The following is a 17,730-nucleotide window of genomic DNA, read 5'->3' as shown; positions in this document are numbered from 1 at the left end:
CTACCTCTGCCTGAGGCAGTTGCATCTGATCCTGCCATGCCAGTAAAATCCAAGGGTGATGTCCTTCTCCCAGCCATGCCCTTGTGCTTTAACTTACTAATGCAGCAGAACAGCAGCTTCCCGAGGCAGACGTGCTCACTGAAGGGCTCGGTGATGCCAGAGCTGTCACAAAGATATGGGGGAGGCACAGCAAAGCTGAATGGGGAAAGACTTGAGAAATGGGAAGGGAGGAACAAGACTTGAGTCTGGTAGCAGCAAGTCATCATGTTAGCTCCTCTGCCCAGAGTGCTGCATCCTGGATGTCCCATCTGTCATGCTGTAAAAGTTTGCTCATTAAAGGGATGGAGTGTCTTGGCGATGCTGAATGGACGGGGCTCTAAAATTGCAAAAAAATCTTGTTTTAGCTATACCCCTGAAATACATGTGTTACCTTAGTACAGCTGCCTCTTAGAGAGGCAGGACATTTTAACTACATGTCTTCAAGTAGAGCTGAGTGTAAATTTAAAGAAAACATAAGCACAGTAAAAGCTACATTTTTAAGCTGGTTCACTTAAAATAATCTATGGTACCAGTGACACAAAGAAAAGTGCATTAAGTATGAATGATGGCATTTGTGTTGCCCGAGTCCAGGCTACTTCAGTAGTCGATGGAGAGAGATAAATGTTTCCATTGGACCATTCATCCCATCCTGAGAGAGAAGTCTGAAAAAGGAAGAAGATTTATGCTCTTGAATACCTGTGGGTTTTTTACTGAGTTAGGAGGCAGCCTGGACAGCCAGTTACTTAGCCTAGCTGATTAGCTTTTCAATGGCTCTGACATATGAAGACAAATCTGTGCTGTTGTTACATCCAAGTTGTTCTTGTTTTCATTACTTGGTTTTTTATAAGATAAATTATATATTAAAAAGTAAGTGGTCTATAATAAAAAATTAAATGCTTGTTATTTACTAGCAGGTGAGGCGACTTGCAGCAATGTCAAAACATTATTAAAATTTAGAACAGAACAAGTTAGAAGGCTTTTAAAACTAATAGGTGGTAAGAATGAATGAATAAAAATAGAATTTAAAAATAGCTAAAATCTAGTTGCACTTTTTACTACTTAAACATTATGTTAAAGCAAACTTTAAAAAGAATTGTCAACTGAATACATACAGACTTCATCTGATCTGTTAGAGTCAGTCACAGACATACCAGATAGAGTTTGCCTTTTGTTCAGAGCAGGAAGAAACAGTCTGGATTTCTTTTGTTGTATTAAGCCATCCAAAAAATACTTACAAGAAGTCTCATTCGTGGAAAATAGGTCATAGCCCAAGCTATTGCTATGAAGAATGTAAAAAAATAAAATACTGGATCAAATGACCAGGACAGTGAATTATTATGGAAATGGCAACTTCATGACGCAAAAGCCTGTTTAACATCCCTCGTTCTTAAGTTCTGACCATGGGTTCCTTGCTCAGCAAAGCTGTGCTATTGTGAGTAAAGAAAGCTCTCTGGGAGACAAGACACGGTATATTTTTTTGCTGATGGTTTGCCATATTTTGCTGCTTAAAACTAATAGAAAACCAACTGCCCTTAGTTTTTGCTTGTTACTATTCACTGAATAGAAAAAGTGGAGCCGTTGCTAAGAACTAGTTTTTCCCTATCTCAGGCAACACCTATTCCTTATAAATTAGTGGATGTTCTGTTATCTTTGTGTTATATGCCATTAAGAGCGCATGTTAAAAATACGTAACGCTTCCCAATTTTACCTTTTCAGCTCTTGGCCTTTCTTCAAGGATTATTTACCTTTTACCATGAAGGATATGAACTGGCTCAGGAGTTTGCACCATACAAGCAGCAATTGCAGTTCAATTTGCAGAACGTAAGGATTTGTATTTACACCATTTTGTTTGCTACTTTAATTTCAGGATATTACAGCAGACTTATCGCACTTTAGTGGAACTCTAAGTCTTGCAGCATTTTAGTAAACTGACATCAAATTGCTGTATGAATAGTTGGAAGTTATTTTTGGTAAAGTTAATATGTAATTAAAATCCCTGTCAACAAATTATTTTGGAAAAACTAATCTTCAGATACTTAATTCGTGATTGCAGGTCAAAATCTGGGGAGAAAGAACCAGAAAGCAGGACAGCAGCCAAGTTTTGATTAGAAAACACAGCAGTCCAGATAGGTTTAAACATGTGTAAATGCTTTCTTGAGAGTGGGGCCTGTCTTCTGCAGTAAGGCGATGTCCCGAAAATTCTCCGAGTGGTATAGAACGATGCAGTTTGTTTCTTTAAGAACACAGAGTGCCACGAAATCTTGTCCTATTGCCTAGCTTCCCACTGTGTATAAAGCACACTTGGGAAGCCATTCTCTGGCTGTTCTGTAGGGCACCAAAGCACTGGGGGGCCTTCCTCCTCTGTGAGCAGCTCTCACGAGAGTGAAGTTCCACCAGAAGAAAGGATCTGTTATTTATGTAGGGAGTTACCTTCAACTGAGCAGATGGATCTGTTGCTGTAGATTGGTCTGAATTTGGTAGTAAGAGCATACAAAATTAACTGTGCCCCAGAATTCCATAGCTTTCAGAAATAACAAAAATGCATTTAATCAACAAACTTTTCCATTCATCGTAACTGCTGTACACAAGTGTATATTTATTTCAGTGTGTAACTCAGATGTTAGACTTTCAAGGACATATAAGTAGATAGAAAATATCTTTATGCCTGATTTGCATTAGAACAACTATCATTTGCTTTCAAGGCAAAAAGTGAAGTTCAACGTGTTAATACTGAGCCAGCCCTACATTTTTTTATGACGAGTCATGTCAACTACAGAACAAATTCAGGAAAAAAAAAAAGTGAAGGAATCCTGTCATCCGCTCCAAATGCTTTATCTTTGGAGTGACTCCATTTTTTTTCCATGTCATTCTATAAAGAAAAGACACTCTCCCAACAGAAGTTTTTGTAGCTCCACTAGAGAAAAGAAACTACAACAGTTTAGAAGAGCTGAGATCAGCTTTTGTGGATACTGCCTTGGCCACTAAACTTAGGGAAACAGGTCTGGGAGTACAAGAGCACCTTACTGTGCTCAACTGCTATTCCCTGTGGGTTCCTAGAAACTGAAACACTGGTGTTTTCTCTGTAGTATCTTGCTGTTAGAGAGGCATATGTTGGCTCGAAGTGGGAAGGTGGCATTGCCTTAGCACTGTTAATGTAGATCTCTGTTCTTAGGTTTTGTTCTCGGTAGAGCATCTCAGCATCCTTTCAAATTAATGTATTTGCAGCTTCTGGTTTGCTGTTAATGTAGATCTCTGTTCTTAGGTTTTGCTGCAATTAAACATGTGCAAGATGCTATCGTAGCCCCCTCCCCTTTTACATCAGTTGTTCATACGTAGGTGTAGATCCCATTTAAAACACTGCTTGGGGAAATAAGACAAAGCCTCCTAAATGATTAAGCTTTTCCTTTTGGATCGAAATGCAAATGTTCTCGGTAGAGCATCTCAGCATCCTTTCAAATTAATGTATTTGCAGCTTCTGGTTTGCTGCTGGAACTCTTTCAGGTAAAGACACAAGGGGTCAGTGTTGTTGCACAGAACAGTTTCAGCGAAAGAGTGAAAGATGTGCATCAGTACAGAGGTTTTTTTGCTTTAATAGGACAAGTTCTGAGAGAAGCATGAGCCCATAGCACAGACCAAAACTGGCATTGTAAGTCAGAGTATGTTAGTATCTTCTATATGCGTCTATAGGAACAGAATTATTAAAGGATTTTTTAAAATTTCAATGTTAATTAAGAATTAAACTTAATCTCATCTTAAATGTTATATAACTATACCTTGAAGTTGTAAATAGACTACAGAGGGAGAGGGAGATGTAAAGTTAGGCAGAAGGAACTATGTATTAGGATATTATTTTCTCTTATATTTATACATTAGAGAAACGTATACCTGAAGATATAGTGGGATCCAGTACATCATTCACTGCTCTTACACAGAAGTTGGTATTCTGGCTCCAGATCTAGATCCACAGCTTCCTTTTGCCCGCTGGGCTGTCTACTGACTTGTCACTCAGAGCATCACCCAACCTCAGATTGAAGTGAATTCGTTTACATAGCGAAGGACAAACTGAGGACAGCATTCAGAGAAACTGGTGTTCAGCCTGTCTGTTTTAGCTGTCAAAAGTACTCCTTTCCATTGCATTGGGTGTTAATGTCTTGGAGAACAGGTGATTTGAACTGCTGTTTCTGTCTTAAAATTGTCCTGCAGGTTAGAGCAGGAGCAGTAATAACCGTAGGAGTAGCAGCGCAGTGGAAGACCAACAACTGTCCTACAGGTCGCCATGTTCTGACGTGACCTGTTGTCACTTCCAGTTTCAGCTGGCCAATGGTGGACTTTGTGTGTCCATTTGGTTTTGGTTTTTTATAATTTGATTCAAAGCCCTAGCTGTAATAATTAAAGTAATAATTAAAAAATGAATAGACAAACAGAGATAAGCTCTCAAAATGGGGACGTTCCTCCCTTCAATGGCATGTCTCCCTTCAAGGCCTCAAAATGACCGCTGTTAAGTTTGGTCTGAATCAATACGTCACCCTAAGGATATAATCTGAAAAGTTCAGAGAAGATTTTTACCTCCCTCTCTAATAGTATTTAATATTATATATATGTGTTAACATTTAATATGTGTGTTATTGTACCACTGTGCAACTCCATGAATGGCCTACAAAAAGAGGAAAGTATTCGCCAGTGTATAAAGACCTGAGAGTAGTTTTCTGACTTGTCAGTATTAGAATCCATAAAATGACTTTGCAGAAACGGTACAAAAATCTCTATTCTATTACCTGTATCACCAAAGTGTTAAACATTTACTATATTAGTAGCAACCTGTCAAACTTCTGAGACCTCATAATGCTTCTCTCCACCACAGCACACTAGGTGTGTGGAGGGAAACCCTGACCTCGCTGAATTCAATAGGGAAAAATGTCCATTTACATGGTTATAGATATTAGCCAATTTGAGTAACCCATCTTTGTACCTGCTTGGTGAGATGCCTGGTTACACAATGTGATATTTAGGACCTTACAGTATTTCCATGCTTTTGTCACAGTTCTGCCACTTGTGACCTGTTTCTTACCTGGTGTGTTTATGTTATACTTTATAACTGTGGTGTAGTCCTATCAAAAGATGTTCATGACCGTGGTGGTAACCTGACTGCTGAGCATCAGCAGCTGTGGTGTTACTGCAGCTATGGATACACAGTACTCCTGGGCTTCTAGAGCAAAGGGAAGTATTGTTCTTTGTTGCTTTTTTTTTTCCTTTAATGTCTCAGGCATATGCTTCTATTGATCTCTGATACATTATTAGTAATTAGCTCTTCATTGTTGTTTTCGTACATGCATGAGATAAAGTGTTTTTTTGTTTCTTTCCTTTTCCGGGTATTAGACTCGGAATAACTTTGAAAGCACTAGGCAGGAAGTGGAGAGGCTCATGCAAAGAATGAAATCAGCCAACCAGGATTACAGACCACCAAGCCAATGGACAATGGAAGGCTATCTCTATGTGCAGGAAAAACGTGAGTAAGACAGATGTACTTTTTAATGTGATTGGAAAGTCACAGCAACACGTGTAAGGACGAGAAAATGGATTAGTTAGCAGGACAACACAACAGCTCTGTGTTTGAATGTCTGCAGGCTTCTGCTCTGGTTGCTTTCCAAGTGATTGAAAGGTTCAAGAGAAAAATAAGTGTTTGACTTTTCAAAAATCACTCCGAGTACCTACAGTCAGATGGAATGGTGATCAAAACACTTGTAACCAACTTAACTCCTGCCTCCGGGTCCTTGGGGTAGGTGCCTGCTATTAGCCACCCCAGTGGCTAGCTGGTAGCAATCTCTGCTCTGGCTGGGTGCCCTACACCTTGCTGCAGAAGCTGCAAGCTCCCAGCACTCTGCTTTGGCTCTACCTGCCAAACCTTGGTGTCTCCTGTACTTACTCTGCCTGATCAGGGCCCATAGTTCACCCAGCAGGAGCACCTTCCACCTTGTACCAGGGATCTCCACAGACCCAACCACCTTAAAAGTAAATGGACATGTACATAATGGAAAACAAAGGTGTAAGGAGAAGAATAGTCACCTAAATACAGTCAGCTTCAGAATAGCTACAAATCTATACCTATGTTTTATTCCTTTCATGAGACATGAATGAAGTGATGAACTAAACGAAGGAATAGAACTAAAGTTGTCCTAAGTGTCTGAAATTACTTGGAAGAGCCTGGCAATACGTCATGTTATGAATGAAAACAGAACCAAGAGATACATGAAAAGTCAGATGAGAGAATTCCATCACCTAAAGTATCAGGCTTACACTCTAGCCGGTATGAACAACCAAGCCAAACTAGCAGTGTTAGGCAGGATCATGCAAAACCCTCAGTAAAATAGTTTTCATTGCATAGGCTACCCAGATTTAGTTCTTCATTTATTCATCTTTTTCTGTTCGCTGTGGAATCAGCCTGACACCAGAAGAGTATGTGGCAGTGATTTGAGATTTTGCAAATTTGGCATTCTTGCAAAAATTACTAAATACAACTTCACACCTGATTTCTCAATCTAAAAGTAAATAGAAGGCATCTGGATATAGAATTCCTGTGTCAGACTTGACCCCACTTGACTTCAGGTTTGAGGATATCTTTGCTCCTGCTCCCCTTTTGGATGATAAATGAAATTATAGATAACTGATTTTCCAAATAAAATCATGGAATTAATCTTTATTCCATATTTGAGCTAAAAGAAAGAAACCTCAATGCTTATATGGATAACCTCAGCCAATTTTACCCTCAGTAGCACTGAGAGTTTTAAGAACCCTCTGTGTTTTAATTGAGGAATAATAATAAAAGAAACCTGTGTTAAGTGGAAATTACACTGAGCCCTGCTAATGGGGGAGGGAGAAAAGGAGTGAAGCAGTGGGCACATTCTGTGCTTCATTAAATAGTGAGGGGTCAACTTGACATCATCTTACTGAAAAGAAATCTGTTCATTAGTTTATTGTGGAGTAAGAATAATCTCCGTGTCAGTGGGGAAGGTACTAGTTGTATAGTTCCTTGTTGTGCGGGTTTGCTTTCCTACAACCATCATCCCCTAGGCTTGTCAAATTATGGACAGCTGGGTTAAATGTTTGCTGTTCTTGAGGATAAATCCTGTATAAATTTATTACTGATATACATGGTGGTGAATATGGCTTTTGAAAACAATGGCAGCAGGTCGTGAATTGTTTTTGTGCAGATGGATGGTCATGAGTAACAGACTTAAAGTTGCAATGTCAATCTGGCTACATTTTTTTAATGAAAACCAGGTAACTTCTAAAGTCATCTGAAACTGCTCATCCTTCTTATATGTGCTAAATGAGGTAATGAAATGCCCTCAGAAGAGAATTTATTTAGAATAATTACAGATTTTGTTTTGCTAAGTGAAAATAAGTTAAAATATAGGAACAGCACAGCGAACTTCAGAGGGTGGGTAAGCAGCTGACTTCTCAAGTCATGACATTACTTTCCTGCAAAACGCAGGCAATGGGAAAACTTTCTCCTAGTCGGTATAACAGACTGTGTAAACTTAGAAATCTGCGTTTCTGGATTGCCAGACATCTGACTTACATGACTGATGCAATCTCTTGTATCTCCACCACCTTTGTGAAGGCTGCACTTTCTCCTAGTCGGTATAACAGACTGTGTAAACTTAGAAATCTGCGTTTCTGGATTGCCAGACATCTGACTTACATGACTGATGCAATCTCTTGTATCTCCACCACCTTTGTGAAAGGCTGCATTTAGAAGGCAGAGCCATTGTATCTATAGCAAAACTACTAAGCTTGGTTTTAACACCTTCCATTTTTTGTTAACTGTTTACACTAAAAAAAAAAACCCAAGCAAACACAAAACCATTAAAATACTTTTTTTTAACTCAGAACTTTTTCATTTTAAAAAGTACTTTGAAAATATTGGTATCGTATTTTTCCCATGAGTAACTCCCATTGAAATGAATCAGAAAATTATATGTGGGTTGAAAGTATCATCTAGTCCTTTCCTATTCTGAATTGACACAGTAGTTACTGCACATATGTATTTTGCTTTGGCATTTACGTTTGTGATGGCTCTGCAGGGAGGAGCTGTACTTTAGCAGCAGAACTGCTTTTCCTTCTCAGTAGCTGGCTCTTCACCCAGCCATTGTGTTTGGCCTCTGCAGCTGTGTACCCAGCAGCCGTGTCCGTGCTTGTGAATAAATGAGACTGTACTCTGCCACTGAGACGAGCTTGCACAGAGTATCCCACCCTCTCTGCTAAATTCCCTGTCTTCACAAATCAAGAAGCTTTTTCCAAGTTACCAGTTGACTATGTGTTGCCTACTCACTGTGAATGCTGCCAGTGCTGTCTATTAACCAGTGCAGTTATAGCCATAATGTTCTGGCCCGAGGGGGAGCAGTCACACTGCAGAAACCTGAATTATCCTGTCGTCTGCAGTGCACCACCCCTCTAGATATATCTGTATTCCAGAAAATGGTGGGAGATCTTACTCGATGTCCTCACAGCAAAGAATACGATATAAGTACCTGTGTCTGAGCTAGGGTAGCAGACAAAGTTTAAAATACCGTTGAGTTTAAGCTAAAAAGGGGTTTGCGTTTAAATTCACTAAAGGTTCACAGCAATGCCTGAGCAGAGCACTGGATAATCCAGCAGCGAAAACACCTGCGTCAGAGATCCTGTATGTCGCAGCAGGATAAAGAAGTATTGTGGTGTGACCTGTCCCAGATAAGGCATACATCCGCTTACTCGGATCACTGTAGATTTTGTGTACAACTATCTAAATCGAAGCCTAGTTAATCCTTACATACATGATATTTTGGAATTGTGAGTGTGTGGGGTTGTTGGTTTGCAGTCATGATCAGTTGGGTGCCGCTCTTACAGCCCTCTCTTCCTCAGCAGGACCCCTTCCAAGCCATAAAAGGCCAGTGTTTCTTGCTGAAGGCACCACCTCTACCACCCAGCATTTTATCCCCCGTCTCTAAACCACTGATGGTTTATAGGGCACTGTTCCTTGCCTTCCTTCACGTAATGAAATCACTTGTCAGTGTAAGATTAAATCTTACCTTGTCTCTGAGCCAATGCCATTTTACCCACTCCCTTAAATGCTCTCTGACTTCATGATTTCGTCCAGTTTTTCTGGATCTAATCCCAGACTTCAAGATTTCCCTCAGAGAAAGGATGTAAAACTGGATCCTTGTGCTTCACCTGGGTTGAAAAAATCAACTGTATTTCGCAGACAGTAGAATCCTCAGGATCTTGCGTGTCTCCTGCCTGTTTACCCTAGTAAAATGCGGTTACCCATCCATTTGCCAAACGAAATAGGTCTGGTGGAACTTCGCTGTGCAACCTTATCAAGCTGCAATATGTGAAAACAAGTTCAAATGAAAAAAAAAATTCAGGGAGTTTTTGATTTTGTAGGTTACACGTGGATGTTGTTATGTTTCATTTCTTTAACTCCAACTAAAATAGTGATAAAAATGCCCAAATAATTATTTTTAATACTATCTCTCTTTAATCTAGGACCCCTTGGATTTACATGGGTGAAACATTACTGCACTTACGATAAAGGAACAAAAACATTTGCAATGAGTATAGCTGAAACAAAATCTGGTGGAAAAGTGGTGAGTTGCGCATGACATGAACACATACATGAACTGTATATTCCATCTTTTATTTTAAGCATTCAGGAACTGTTAGAAAAAAAATGTGGTGAAGAAAGCATAAGGCTGTTTTCATACATGAAGCAGTACGTGTCTTCTACAGCATAGAAAAATTAACTAAAAATATTTATTCTAAATTTTATATAAACCATATATTAAATAAATTCTCTAGTGTGGTGGTTCCAAATGCATAGGGAGTCAATCACATTTGCACAGAATCATAGAATGGATGAGGTTTGGAAGGGAATTCTGGAGATCATCTAGTCTAATCTCAGTGCAGGGTTGACCAGAGCACGTTAGGGTGGCCTTTAGATACCTCCAAAGATGGATACCTTGCAACCTCTGTAGGCAACCTTCTTCAGCGTTTGACCACCATAAAAAAGCATTTCCCTAACTTTAAATGGAATTGCTTCTATTTCAATTTGTGCCCACTGCCTCTTGCCCTTTCAGTGGGCACTGCTTAGAAGAATCCAACTGAGTCTTCTTTATTCCTTCCCATCAGGTATTTATAGATGATATGATCCCCCTTCTCCAGGTTGAGATATCCCAGCTCTCTCATCCTCTCCTTATGTGATGGATGTTCCAAGTCCTTAATCACCATGGTAGCTCTTAGCCCTTAGTCTTGAAAGCCTGGCTAAAGTTGAGATAAACAATATTCTTTGTTCTTCCACATCCACTGAGCCGTCTGTCACATCGTAGAGGGCTATCAAGTTGATCCTGCATGCTTTCCCCTTCATTGAATCCATGCTGACTAATTCCAGTCCTTAGCATGTTTGGAAATGCTTTCCAGGATTATTCACTTCATCTCCTTCCAAGGAATCAGGGTGGTGCAGTATGGCGTGTAGTTCCTCATAGGATGAGAGGAAATATCTTCAAGTTGTACCAGGGAAGGTTTAGATGGGAAGGGTTGTCAAGCATTGGAACAGGTTGCCCAGGGCAGTGAAGTCCCCATCCCTGGACACATTTAAAAGACGTATAGATGTGGCGCTTAAGGACACGATTTAGTGATGGACTTGGCAGTGCTGGGTTAATGGTTGGACTCAAGATCTTAAAGATTTTTTTCCAACCTAAACTGTTCTACGAGTCTATATCCTTTTCCTTTCTCTTCTTGAAAACAGGAGTGACTTTTGCTTTCTCCCATTCCTCCACTTTATTGCATCAGCCTTTCCAGCATTATGGGGTGGCCTGGCAGTGATGGTGGCCAGAACTAGGATTTAGTCAGCTTTATTCTTTAGAAATCCTTTTATCAACATGTGAGAGCTGACAGAATTCTATGATACTCATTATAACATGTAACGTATAATCATGTTATATATGCAGATGTTTGTAAGGTGTTGGATTTAGGGAATTTTCTGAAACGTAATGATCAAATAACAAATATGCCACAGAAAGCTATTGACTGTAGTCTTCATATACAGAGAAATTATTGTATATGTTCCTAAATAATTTTCTCTGTCTTATCATTATCTTTGTCTTAAGACATATTCTCTGGATGGTCCATGCAGTTAAATTTAAGACACAAAGCCAAGGCAAATCAGGATACTGCCTGTGCTAATTTTGTTTTGTTTTGTTTTCTAGAATGGCCTTGTCACAAGCTCGCCAGAAATATTCAAGCTAAAATCTTGCATCAGGAGAAAGACAGATTCAATTGACAAACGTTTCTGTTTTGATATTGAAGTATTTGAGAGGTTTGATTTTTTTTTATTGTGTTAACAAATTGAAAATAATTTGAAATAGAAGCACTTGCAACCAAAATATAATAACTGTTCCTATAATAGGAACACATATTTCTCAATGTGCTTTCATCCTGACAAACTCGGCTTTCAAGACATACTACTTACTTGTTCAAATCTGGTTTTCTAACAAAATACACTGCATTTCATATGTGTTGTCTTAGTTACATTACGCATGCATGCACGAGTTCTTACAGAACCTGTAGCACAACTGACTACCCTCTTTTAGGAACAGATCACAAACATAAATACTTATTAATAAGCATATTCTCTACTGTCTCTTTCAGAAATTTATGATAGCACATCTTTTTTTTTTTAATTACTTCTACAATTTTTTTCCACTTATTCCTGGATATTGTAATTATATTACGATAGAGGTAAAGGAGAACCACTTTTCTGTATTTGAAGTATATGTACACAGTACTTTCTAAAGTACTTTTTTCAAGCTTGGGAATAAAGACAAATATTTAATTATTTTTTCCCTTGAAATATGATAGACTGACTTTTATAATCCTTGTCTTGAGAAATATTTTATGACTATTACTGTCATGTTAAATTCCAATCAGAACTGATGTATTTACACAAGAATTTTGAGGCTGCTTTGGTACTTTCAAATATAACACTTCGTTTTTCCAAAATAAAAAATAGTGCTGAGTGAGTTCATGTTGAAGAAACAGAAATTTGGTATGAGCAAGTGTTAAGAGTAATTGGTCTTTTGAAAGCTCCTAAGCTTGAATTGACAGCTTGAGTTTGAAATTGGTAGTTGTTTCTAATTAGAATTGCATTTATTAGACAATTTGTGGCAGTACCATTGTAAGATATTCATGAGTAAATGTCGTCCCTTCTTTCTCCCTTACTCTACTAAAATGTCCATAGTTCAGCAAAGCTGCACAAAACAATTAGTTCCATCTGCAGTTCTTCAAGATCACATCAAAGAAATAGTTATAGGCACTTTTTACATATTATTTATTGCTTTTGGACATTTGATTACAAATGTTCATGGCCTACAAGTCAAAAGCACTCTGGAAACTTGGACAGAAGATTGAAAGGGAAGGAGAATACCAAGTTTCTTGGTCATCATTGTAAGGATGTAAGTTTCACAGACTGAAAAAAGTTCACTTTTCCAATTTATTTGGTATTCAGCAGGGAAGTAGTGAATTTTTGTACAAGTCAGCAGAGGAACAACTTGTAGACAACTAATGGAGAACACACACTGAGAGCCTGTTAGTCGTTTTAATTGACAACATTAATTTAAAATTTACTTAGGTGTTTTTTACGTCTACATTCAGCTCAGACTTCTTGTAAAAACTATTCTAGAGGTTACACCATCTTATTTGTACTGGAGCTATATAAAAAAATAACAGGAAGAAGTATTTCATCTTGAATGTAATTTTAATGTCTGAGAAATTATCAAGTATTTCAGAAACTAGAGAGGAAGTTACTTCAAACTGTCTTGGAGTTAGTTTGGACTTTTTTCTTTCTGGTTTTTTTTTTTTTTTAAGAAACTAATATTGAAGGATTATGGTGTTACATATTTGAGTTTACAGAATGCTATGCAATGGCTGCAGACCTGCCCAACAGATTAAATCAGACCTAAAAGCAGGTATCTCTAAGCCTGAATTAAAAGAACACTAGGAAATTTCTGTTCTTTCTCTACATACTGACCAAGGGATTACAAGCAAAGAAAATACACCGCTTGGCATCTTTATGTATAAAGGCAGGGCTGGCTGCCTCTTGAAAGGTTTGGTGTATGTGTGTGAACACATGTCCAGCTGCTTTCTTCCATGTTTTTTAAATACCAGGAGACAATGTAGGTCTTTTGGAGGAGGTGGGAAAGGATGGTGGGGTTTTGGTTATTTATTTTTATGGTGGAAGATGAATACCTAGTACGAGCTACAGCGTCCTTTATTTGTGAACCTGCCATAGAAAAATCACAGTTTTGGACACTCTGCTGAACATTTTGAGCAAGATACACTACACTGGTGTGGGAACTGGGCTTTCAAAATGGACTGTCTCATGGGCATTCTATGTTGGCAAAGCAGTGAATTAATTTCAAAGCATTCCTTCAAGAGCTCATTTGGCTATGATCACAAACAGAGAATAATTCTTTGTGTTTAGACATCTGTTCTTATAATTATTCCAGCAACAAAGACTGAAATTGGTTCCCTCATCCCTTTCACTGGTTCCCATGACTTTTCCTATGCAATGTCAAAGCTTCAACAGAGGGGATATGCCACTTTTTAAACTTCTTTCACAGCAGCTAGACCAGCCAGCAGAAAGAACTGGTTTTTTCAATCGTCTCAAAAAAAAAATTCCTGTGCCACAAGAGCACTCGGATCAATTGGCTTCACACCCCCGGACTTGAAATACTATCTCAAAGCACTCTTGTAGGCAACTGATACAGGGCATGTTTCTTTTGACGGACTTTCATTGTCTGTTTGCGGATATGAAGACTTGTAGATTAAAAGTACCTACTTCTCTTTATTCCCTATGGAAGGGACATAGATAAACAGCTCAGGCATAGACATATGAGATGATGTGTGTTGCCCTTAGTTTTCCACCCTGAGCATCTCCCCACTGAAAAATAGATTGTATGGGATCCCATTTGCAGATGTATAACTCATCGGCGATATGGAGGTGTCTAGTACCTATGAGAGGGTTGTAGCTTTTAGGACCAGGCATGTACAACTACATGTTGCAGTACTGAATTTTTAAAAATCTACTTTTTAAAAAACTTTTAAAATCTTGCTCAAAATTACTGTTATGTCAGAAGCTATCAACTTTCTTTAACTTCTTCCTGTCTTCTATGTTTTCGCTTCATGTCAATATGCATTTGGATTCTGACTTTGGGTACTGTTTGAGAAGAAGAAATTAGTGACTTCAGTGTATGTGTATGTTTTGGCAGACCCGGAATCATCACACTGCAAGCTTTTTCAGAATCCAACCGAAAACTATGGATGGAAGCTATGGATGGAAAGGAACCAGTAAGGACATTTTTTTCATTTTCTTTTCTTTTTATGGTGTTATGGCACACATATTAAAGAAAGAAGCTAGTATGTACTTCAGATACTCTGTTACAGTACCAGCAAATACAGTTCTGTTCTTTTTGAGACACTATCACAAGTAGGCAGTGAAGGTAGGTACAAAATAGAGAAGCTGAACTTTTAGTGAATTCAAGCCTTCATTTATATGTTATTGCTTATGTTAGGATATTTAATGTTGAAGTAATATAATAGCATATTGTCTAATAGGATTCATGGTTCAGATAACATTTGTTGTTTCTGCACCTGTAAAGACAAACCAGCTTTTGGGCAGCATTATGAAGTAAACAATTCAGCATGATCTTGAAAGGCACTGCTGAGAGCGTAAAAATGTGTTGAAAGCTACTAACAGACAGGCTTGTCTAAGGTTTCTTCCCACTATTAATCTGCTCTTAAAATAGTCACTGAATGAGGGTGATGTCAGTCCTGTATCCAAGAAGAAAAAAATTATTCCTTGGTTTTATGAGACAGAGGAGTGTTTTACAAGCTGCTTTCTTGACTGAAACAGTATAGAAATTAGACCAGTAGATGTATTGAAAGTTAACCCATTTGGAATCTGCAAATCTGACTTCTAACACATTTTAGGTGTCCTTCCTACCTTTAGGTATCCTTCCTGCGTGAGTGCTGTGCGGGTAAAAGTCAAGAGCAGGTGAAAGGCGAGGTTGGCTTTTCCCTAGCAGCAAGCTAATATGCAACATGTTGCAACTAGCAAAAAAACTGGCAAGAAAGAGTTTAAAGCACAAACATTGACCTGTTGTGGTTTTTTTTTACAGATCTACACACTGCCAGCCATTATTAGCAAGAAGGAAGAAAGTAAGCTCTTTAATTTTGTAGAATTACCAAATCTTGCCAAATTTCTGTGATGTCCTGGTTTCTAGATGTGTGTGTGAGAGGAAGACGTGAATTATTTTGTTTTCTTTCTATTGCTATGAAATAACATGATTGATTACATGATTGGGTTACACAAAAGCACATCCTAAACTATGTAAACTGTGATAAAACCTTTAAGTTTTGTATTACTATCAAGCATACATTGGAAGAAAATTTTATTGACTCCAAAGCTACAAAATATTTGAGAAATCAGTAAAAGGTTTCTATCAGTAGTCTCTATACCTAAACGTAAAAATACATACAAGTGTGTAGAAACAGGCACACAGAATAATTTAGGTTGAAAAAGATGCTTAAGGTCATTGAGAGCAACCATTAACCCAGCACTGCCAAGTCTGTCACTAAATCAAATCCTTAATTGCCACATCTACATGTCTTTTAAATATCTCCAGGGATGGGGACTCCACCACTGCCCTGGGCAACCTGGGCTTCAGAACTCTTTCAGTGAATAATTTTTTCCTAATATCCAACCTAAACCTCCCCTGAACAACCTGAGGCTGTTACTTGGGAGAACAGACTGACCCCCACCTTGCTACAACCTCCTTTCAGGTAATTGTAGAGAGTGATAAGGTTTCCCCTCAGCCTCCTTTTCTCCAGGCTGAACCCCAGTTCCCTCAGCTGCTCCTCATAAGACTTGCTCTCCAGACCCTTCACCAGCTTCATTGCCCTTCTCTCACTCAGACACCTCAATGTCCTTCTCAAAGTCAGGGACCCAAAACTGAACACAGTGTGGCCTCATGAGTACAGGGGGACAATCACTGTCCTGGTCTTGTTTCTGATACAAGCCAGGATGTCACTGGCTTTCTTGGCCACCTGGGCACACTGCTGGCTCCCATTCATGCCCAGGTTCTTTTCCACCAGGCAACCTTCCAGCCACTCTTCCTCAAGCCTGTAGCATTGCAGGGGATTGTTGTGACCCAAGTGCAAGACCTGGCGCTCGACCTTGTTGAATTGCATAAAACCAGCCTTGGCCCATCACGTCTTTTTGGTTTTATGTGTATGTGCACCTGTTACACATACACCGAGTAATAAAACAAGTGTAGTTGAAAATACCATGTGATTTATGTGTATAATTGTATTAATATTTTACTACAAGGTATGTTATTAAAATCATATTAGCAGAAATACATAAAAATAATTTAAATATATGTGTGGGTGTTATGTATCTCAGAGGGACGGATGTGTCACATGCGGATATACATCTTCATAGGGGGTATAATTGAGGCTCTGGAAATCTGAAGTTTAAGTCATTGCATCTGTTTTGTTACATGATGGTGTTTATTTTAATGGTGACAAATGTGTTTCTTTGAGATGTTCTTTATTTAGCTTGTTTGAGCAGTGAGCATTGACAATACAAAAATTAACGAGAATTGCATTCACTTGAAAGAAGCTCATTAATGAGTCAGTAACATTATTTTACTACCTTTCCATTTTATGAGCAGTTATGTGTGTGTGCAGAGAATGTCGTTGTATTAAAATGAACAAATATATTCTGTTAATAGTTGAGTCCTGAACCCTTAGAAGAGTTCTCCTTAGCAGAGGGACGGGAGTACAGTCATCTGCTGGTAAAGCATCAAGCTTTCAGCTGCGTGTCTAGAGGGACTACTCATTTCTGAGAAAGTCAGTAGAATGTTCTGCTTCTGATGATACACTAATGACCAGAAAGTTGGATTTTGAGTACTAAGGATGTATCTACAAGAATAGTATTACAGAATAAATATCACAATCTCATGGATAAATGTGTATTGGTCCTTACTGACTAACATTTGAATGTAGCTAAACGTGGAGATTTTGTGTATTGATAAGTTAGAAAAGAATTAACTTTTTTCTTCTTTTTATAGTGTTCTTAAATGAAGCAGGTTTCAACTTTGTGAGGAAATGTATTCATGCTGTAGAAACAAGAGGTGTGTATTAAATCAGAAATTATGTTTTAGATTTTTACAAGTATTTTTTCTCTTTAATACTACTTTAATTCTACATGTTCTACAACTGGTCTTTGGAGTGTATCCATCATTTGGTTGTACTTTTCACATTTTATCTGTGTGCTTTACACTTAAAACTGTAACCACAAGTTCCAACAACGGTCTCAACACATAATTTAAGAAGGTTTTTTAAAACATTTTCTGTAATTTCATGTTGTTTAGACAGCCTTACACACAATTGCACACATCTTTAATTTGTGTGCACTGAATTGCGCTTTCTCATGGTAAAACTGTAGAGAGCCTCAACTTCCAACCTGAAGACGAAAAAGTGGCATGAATACTTTCTGCTGAAACATCTTTTTTGCAGACCGTAACTCCTATCACTTCATTCACTCATTTTGCACAGTTGGTCCATTTTTTTAATGTTTCGAAACTCATTTTT

General features: G+C 38.4%; 1 protein-coding gene across 1 annotated transcript in view; it reads left to right on the top strand.

Moving 5' to 3' along the window:
• The window catches only part of ARHGAP42 (Rho GTPase activating protein 42), a gene marked incomplete at its 5' end in the record, with an annotated part of 68,284 nt that overhangs the window by 27,929 nt on the left and 22,625 nt on the right, over positions 1-17,730 (top strand). Inside the window, 7 exons of the mRNA XM_010140544.1 lie at positions 1,756-1,860; positions 5,416-5,545; positions 9,565-9,665; positions 11,283-11,392; positions 14,343-14,421; positions 15,252-15,291; positions 17,208-17,270. Of these exons, the coding sequence (XP_010138846.1) occupies positions 1,756-1,860; positions 5,416-5,545; positions 9,565-9,665; positions 11,283-11,392; positions 14,343-14,421; positions 15,252-15,291; positions 17,208-17,270 (628 nt within the window). The remainder of the gene's footprint in view (positions 1-1,755; positions 1,861-5,415; positions 5,546-9,564; positions 9,666-11,282; positions 11,393-14,342; positions 14,422-15,251; positions 15,292-17,207; positions 17,271-17,730) is intronic.

This window comes from Buceros rhinoceros, unplaced genomic scaffold (genome assembly GCF_000710305.1).
Source record: "Buceros rhinoceros silvestris isolate BGI_N320 unplaced genomic scaffold, ASM71030v1 scaffold5277, whole genome shotgun sequence".
NCBI classification, from domain to species: Eukaryota; Metazoa; Chordata; class Aves; order Bucerotiformes; family Bucerotidae; genus Buceros; species Buceros rhinoceros.
The sequence above is the reverse complement of the archived record's forward strand: the minus strand, read 5'-3'. Positions and strand labels throughout refer to the sequence as shown.